The 7521-nt window shown below is 42.7% G+C and overlaps 1 protein-coding gene across 1 annotated transcript; it reads right to left on the reverse strand.

Annotated features, from left to right (window-relative positions):
- Positions 1 to 853: 853 nt before the first annotated feature.
- On the reverse strand, positions 854 to 6896 carry dla (deltaA). The gene is made up of 11 exons (XM_058380033.1): positions 6403 to 6896; positions 5903 to 6202; positions 5711 to 5771; positions 5356 to 5613; positions 4337 to 4397; positions 4041 to 4171; positions 3633 to 3802; positions 3201 to 3417; positions 2185 to 3013; positions 1856 to 2081; positions 854 to 1745 (listed from the first exon to the last, which is right to left on the reverse strand). Exons 1-11 carry the CDS (start codon positions 6451 to 6453, stop codon positions 1740 to 1742), a joined length of 2310 nt encoding a protein of 769 aa, XP_058236016.1. The 5' UTR covers positions 6454 to 6896; the 3' UTR covers positions 854 to 1739.
- Positions 6897 to 7521: the final 625 nt, after the last annotated feature.

A 7521-nucleotide genomic window follows, 5' to 3' on the forward strand; every position in this document is an offset into this window, starting at 1 on the left:
AACACCCCCCCCCCATCCATCCACCCATTCCTCTAAAGGACCGCTAATAACAGAGAAAACCGAATAACAGCTATAAAATGCCCCCAAAAAAGAAAAAAAAGTTCTGTACCGCAGATATCATGTGCAGAAATTAGTAGCGTGTGTTACCTCATTTAATGAGTGAAAACTTTCTTAGTTTTTGGAAAAGTTTTGTCTATTGTTTTTTTGTTTATGCCCAAATCCATCTACTACTACTTGATAATTTTTTTTATATTTTTCTGTATATGAAATTGTTTATCTAAGATACCAGGACAAGTAAAAGGAGGTCACGTGAACCACGAGTCAATTCCGAGTGAAGTGAACATGTAGCAACAGCGCAAAGCTTTTTTTTAATATTTCATATTTTTCTTTATTTGGAAAAATAATTTAAGCTAAATCCTTCTCAAAACGAAAAAACAAAAGACAAAATGGGAACAAACAAAAAAAACCCCAACAACAATAGCATTAATAACATTCTTTTTACAATCCTCTTAAATAATAATATCTTGAAACATCCCAGCAACCCGAAGTGCCATTGCGAGTAACGAGTACAACTTAAGAAAGAACTTAAATAATCTTAAAAAGCCTTACAAAAATTTTAGAAATACAACTTAAATAAAATAAATTAACTTAAATCATACACATTTTTTTTTGTTGTAATAAAGAAACAAGCAAAACAAACAACTTAGGATATTATTCATATTAACACAAATGCTTTTTTTTTATCATGACGGAACAGAATTACATACTTAGACGAAAACCATATTATAAACCATATTACAAAAAGAAGTGGAGGCTCGGAAGACTTAGAGTTTCTTTTTTTTTTTTTTCCCCATTTACACAGTGATCAAGTAATACATATAGTCTCCACCGGTCACGTGACAAGAATATGACATCATGCACCATTTAACCTAGTGAAAGACAGGCCAGTATGGCCAAACATCCACCGTTTTGATGTGGTCTCTTGCACACTGACTTGTGGGGCTTGGAGATACTGGCGAAAAAAACAGCAAATGTTGCCAAAATATTGCTAAAACGTTGCCACGACGACGTCGCCATCGAATCCACGAGAGATGGACATTGGCAAAGACGCTGTGATACATTTCTTTATCTACTCTTCTTTAACATCTTTCACGTTCGGTGCATTCTCTGGGCACAGTAATATAGCACCTGTGTGGGCATTGGAGAAATTGGCGAAAAAAGAAAATACAGCAAATGTTGCCAAAATATTGATAAAAAACATTGCCACAACGTTGCCACAGTACCGCTTACCACATGGCAGAACATTGCGATACGTTTCCTCGAATTCCTACTTCTTCTTTTCCTTTCAAATGTTTTTTTTCCTTTTCATATTTTTTTTTCTTTCCGCGTCATAAATCTAAGCACTATCAAAATGGACACATGCTGTCCAACACCTTTATAAAATGGCTTTACGGGTAAATTTTACAGATACGTTCGAAAGAGGGGTGGTAAACTTTCCGCAACCACTCCTCTGTTCGTTTCAGGACGTTTCCAAGCCTACAGGCCAACGTTTGCCTGCGATTCGTTCAGAACAGAGAACCAGCTCACCCTGAATATCAGTTAAATCAGTCCTACTTTCTCAGCAGCAGTAATCATGAGGTGGGACAGTTCCACCTAAGGTTTTGAGCAGCAGCATTTTCTATGGAAGTTCAAAATGTCCTCCATAGCACCCAAATGAGCATCGGCTTCCTTGAGGCCAATTACACCTGAGCGAAGGAAAAAGGAAAACAAGATTAGCCATTAGTAACAGAAAACATAAGGTGTAAGGAGATCATGCAGTCTGAGAATTCATCTTATTATTGTATTTGATTCTCACCTCGGTTGCAATTACACATTCATCTTTCTCCTCCGACATGACCATGACGGACTTGTATTTGGTGTCGACGCACGCCGACACGGATGCCGATGCACATGCAGATGCGCATGCTGACTCGGAATACAGCGAATCGGAACAGTTCGACTCGGGATACCTTGATTCAGAGTACTTCGACTCTGAGAACTTGGACTCGGAACATCTCGACTCGGAATACTTTGATGCGTCACTGTGAAGTAAAGAAGATAAACAAGACATTAGTATCACTGGTAATATGTAGTAGTAAAGATATGACTCGGGTCCGAAAGATTTTTGTTTATTTAGATTTTCACCTTTTCAAGCGTTTTCTGCGTTTTTCTTCAAACTCGCACGAGTCTTGCAAGCTTTGGCACTTCACATCTTCGCAGCTATCGGCCAGTTCCTTTGCTGCTGCCTCTTTCCCAAAATGCTCCAGCTTCACCTCGTGCTTGACCTCGTACTTCACTTCGTGCACGAGGTTGTAGTCGGAGGCTTGGTGCCTCGACTTAAAGCCACCCTTCTCCGCATTGGCACTCAGGTCATGCTCACTGTGAAAATCTATCTTCTTGTTGATGTTTTTGACTGGCGCCAATCCCGACACCACACTGACACTGAGGTCCTTGTCCCGGTGGCAGTTATTCGTGAGGTTGTTGATAGTCTCACTTTCCCCATTCGCCGCTTCTTCCTCACGACTCCTACGCCTCTGCTGCACCTTCGATCGCACGCAGACCACCAGAACGGCACACGCCACAATCAGCAGAAGCACCAGCAACACGCCCGAGCCCACCGCCGTCCATGGGATGTCACTGGCAGCCTGGGATGCACGTTCCGGAAGCAGGAACTGGCAGTTGCGTCCTCCATAACCGGGCACGCAAGCACAAACGTACCGGTTGTTACGTTCATGGCATGTGGCACCATTGTGGCATGGGTTGTGCTGGCAGCGGCTGATAGGCGAGCTGCAGTTACGTCCTGTGTAACCAGGTGGGCAAGTGCACGTATAACCATTGGCACCCTCCTGGCAGGTACCACCGTTCTGGCAGGGGAGCAGTGAGCACTCGTCGCTGACACGGTCACAGTTCATCCCGGTGAAACCCTCAGGACACTGGCACAGGTACGAGTTCACTAGGTCCACACAACGGGCACCTGTAGGGTAAAGAAATAAATACAACATCACATAAGAGCAAGTTTGTTTAACAGGCTTCTTTAAAAGCCAAATAGTTAAGCATCCTAAGGTAAGAATACTCATTAAGGATCAGTTATATTCTGACAAGATTATGGCTTTACAAGGAAGTAAAAGGTACATTTTCAGATATCAAGAAGCCAGTCGTACCATTTGAACAAGGGCCAGATGTGCAGTGATCGATCTTCTTCTCACAGTTGAAGCCAGCATAACCTGTGGGACACTGGCAGAAGTAGCCACCGTCAGGGTTATCAGCACAGCGTCCCCCATTGAAACATGGACCATCTGCACAAGTCATGGCACTGAGTTCACAGTTTTTGCCATAGTACCCAGGAGGACAAGCACAGGTGTAGGTATTTTCCAGGTCCTGGAAGATAACATAAAATTAATGCAGTATAAGCAAAAAAAAACAAAACACTTGGCTTAAAAGTGCAAACAAACAGTATCTCAACCTCAATATTTCATAAAGTGGATGAAGTTTAATTTGTGTAAAAATTGGTTAATGACTTCCAAATTCAACTGATATCAAATTAATTGACACTGGAGTCCTGTAAAATCTGTAATACAAGTGTAAAAACTTACAGTGCAGCTTCCTCCATTGCGGCATGGATTCCCAGCACATTCGTTGACCTCGATCTCACAGCTGGTGCCAGTGAATCCCGGGCGGCAGGAACAGGTGTAGCTGCCTTGTCCAGTGTTGCTACAAGTGGCTCCATTCAGACAGGGCTTGTGATGTGTGCAGTAGTTTAGATCTGGAGGGAAAGAAAGACACGTGCAACAAACGGGGATTAGTATGATGAAAACAGCAGCTCATGGCCAACAGCTGGACAGCTGCCTTCACTTCTGTCTATTATGTATTTTGGTTATCCTTTCACTTCTTCTCCTTCTGTGTTCTGCCTAGTCAGTGTTTTCTGCTGACTTTTGTATTGAGTCTTTTTTTTTAAATAATACACTCTTGTTTTTCCTCTACATATTTTTTTCAGTTCTTACCCTGGTTGCAGAACAGGCCACCCCATCCCTCCTGGCAGTTGCATTGCCATGGCTGCTGGCACGTCCCGTGAAGGCATCCTGGGTAACGAATGCACTCGTCACAGTATCGGCCTTTGAAGCCCACTCTGCACCTGTTACGCGAGCAAAGAACAAACAAAGTTAGCTTTGTGACCAAGGAAAGCGATATAAACTAAAAGCTAAAAGATTTTTGATCAGCATATGGGGTACAATCCAATCATTTATTCCCCATGCACCAGATTAGTTTGAGGCTAACATCATGAAGCAGGTTTACTTACTTGCACTCTACAGGTTTCTCACAAAAGCCATGCTCTTCATCACATCCAGGGAGGCAGATTGCTATAAAAACAGACAAATGGACACATTAGGACCACAGTGCCATAGCCATATGCTCTTTGTTTGGATTACATACAGAAGAAACTTACACTCTAAATCCTGGGTTATTCATTTTGTCTTAAAGGATAGGGATCACTAAACCTATTAGCTGTTACACTCTCCCTTTAAAAAAAATCCTAAAATCTTCTTATCACTGTAGAAGAGGTTCTGCTTAACACAAGAGGACAATGAAAGACCTGACAAACAACGGATCTCTTTTTTCCTCTCTCTCTCTCTCTCTCTCTCTCTCTCTTTTTTCTTTTCCCTGTGGGTCAAAAACTTTTTTTCTCCTTCTTGTCCTCCTTCTTCAATCTTTTTTTTTTTTCGTCCAGTGTCTCCGGGCAGTGAAGATAAGAGTGGACAGCTGGTGTGCGCGCAGCCAGCGCGCGACAGCTGCTCCATTGTCTACGCGCTGCCGGCAGCTGCCCACTTCGAACAATACCGCCCCTTCGCCAGCCAATCAGCGCCCGGCCCACTCAGGAAGCGACCAATCAGATTCGGGCATGTAAATTTATGGCACGCGTGAGATTATTCCGAAAATAAATAAAAGAACTTTCCTTCCCCCGACTTGAATAAATCAAGTGGTGTTGTGAAAGTCGGGGGGGGGGGGTAGCTAACCTACAAGTCGCCCCTTAACCGTTAAGTTTGGGTGTTTTTTTTTTTCTTTCACTAAATAAATGGTCCTTTTCATCCCTCTCCACCAAAAAAATGAAGCAGTAACCGCTTTTAACCGATCTCGTTACGATCAACAAAAAACAAAGAACAAAACTCCTGAAGCTTTTTGAGACTTTTACGCAATTACATTTACACCAGTCTATTCGAACTATAAATCAAATTCACTCGCACTAATGGCAGGATGTATTATTATTATTATTATTATTATTTATTTTTATTTTATTTTTTTATTATTATTATTACTTACGCTCTGTGCAGTATTGACCCTTCCACCCGGCATCGCAGATGATCTCTCCGCGCTCGCCGCAGGTGAAATGGCCGAAAGTGTCGTCCCTGGGCCGGCAGAACACCGAGCAGCCTTCACCGTAATAATGCTCATCGCAGACGAACCGGTAGGAGAACTTGAGCTCGGTTCTGCCCGCGCTGTGCAGGTCCTGAGCCCAGTCCTCTCCGACTGTCAGGTGTCTCTGTGTGGTCATGGTGCTGATGATGCGCTCTGGGTTTTCTGTTTATTTGACGGGGGAAATTTATAGACTGTTTATTCCAACAGGCTCTGGATCGGAAAGAAGTGTTGTTGTTTTATAACTGAAGCACGTGCCTACCTGTTGTGAGATCCTCTTTGGATTCGGCGTGCACTGCCTCAATGATCAACGAAAACGTTCCCTGTACAGATAGACAAGAGTTGATGAACCAAAAACACATCACGGGAGCACCGCCAGCTCATACACACACACACACACAAACACACGCTCAGCATCACGAGGAAAGAAAAAAAACTTCCTGCTAAGACTCACCGGCCACGTGAAGCCGAAATTCATCCTGATGGGATTGGTGAACGAGCCATCCGGTAACGTGTCCGGGATCTGGAAAGAGTTGGAGCCCAGGACGGGAGTTGCGGTGCTTCCGTACGTGCACGGCGGCTCCGGGTTGGCGTTGGGCTGGTAGTGTTTTAAACATACGCGGAAAAACGTTTTACACTCGCACTGCTGGTAAGGCGACGTTAGCCCGCCTTTACAGCAGTTCCTGTTGCCTTGGATGCCCTTTTTATTGAGAAACTCTTGCAGCTTGAGCTCAAAAACACCAGAGCAAAAAGCCTGCAGAGAAAAACAAAAACCATGCAAAAAATGATTAACAGGCATTAACTTTGATTTAATGCGACAGATATTTATTTGTCGTTGAACTTGTTAAATGTTACTCTGATCATAGGCTGATCCTACAGACAGAACACCAAACACCCTATACAACCATCCCAGCACCTGTTCAATAAATTCAGACGGATTTCATGTATATTTACCTGGCTGGCCAAGATGCACACGACTGAGAGCAACAGAAGCACGCGCCCCATGGTGAATAATAAATAATAAATAAATAAATAGAGATTTAGAAAAAAAAAGTCTTTGAGCTCCTCAGATTCTCCTCTCCGATTGATTCATCCGTTGTTTCTTCCTCAGTACCTTCATGCGCCCACTGATGCCAAAGCCAACTCCAAGAAATCCACAAACTCTTTCTTTGCTCCCGAAAATTACTTGTTGCTGCTTCCACAGAAATAATCCTCAAATTCCTTCAGTTTCATGAAAGAAAAAAAAAACTCTGGGGGCTTCAATGTGTGTGTTAGAGTGTGTGTGTGTGTAGTTATAGTTCCGTTTTTGCTCGGTCCCAAACCGAGCGCTTTGTCACTGTCCTGACGCGCCTCCTTTCTTTCGGCCGTCTTTCTCCTCGCGTTGCGTTTTGGCTCTGTTGGGGCAGGCCGCCTGGCCGCAGGTTTTATATGGGGGTGCCACATGCCGGGGTACTAATATGCTAATGAACCACCACCCCCAATCTGTCCCACGCTTTCTGATGGGGCTGCCCCCACCCCCTCTTCACTTCACCTCCTAAAAAACCTGCTCCAACAAGCTCTCTCTCTCTCTCTCTCTCTCTCTCTCTCTCTAAACTGGATTGCTGGAGTGCACTGCATTTTCATAGTGTTTACAGTAAAATTAGTCCAGTTTCTCACTTTTGCACTAAACATATACCTTTTAATGGCTACACCTAAAATATCTGGCACTATAAACAAAAAAATACAATAAAAATAAAAATAATAATAATAATAATAATAATAATAATAATATACTACCATCTTCACCAGCACTTTTGCAGCACCCCCCCCAGGGATTAATAAAGTGCTATCTTAAACTAATTTAGATTCTTCTTTAAATATAGAGTTTACCCGATATAAGAATCCACCACATGGTTTCAAAGCAATTTGTTGTCTTAAATATTTATGATAATTAACACAAAGGACGTTTTTTATTTTTCTCTCCTCACACTAATGACGCTTTATTTTTCAAGAGTAAGCTATTAACACGATTAAATGATCGTAGCATCTCTTTGATGTCATTTCCTGTTGCATTTGGTATGATGAAAAACATCC

Source organism: Hemibagrus wyckioides, linkage group LG26, assembly GCF_019097595.1.
Source record: "Hemibagrus wyckioides isolate EC202008001 linkage group LG26, SWU_Hwy_1.0, whole genome shotgun sequence".
Lineage (NCBI taxonomy): Eukaryota > Metazoa > Chordata > Actinopteri > Siluriformes > Bagridae > Hemibagrus > Hemibagrus wyckioides.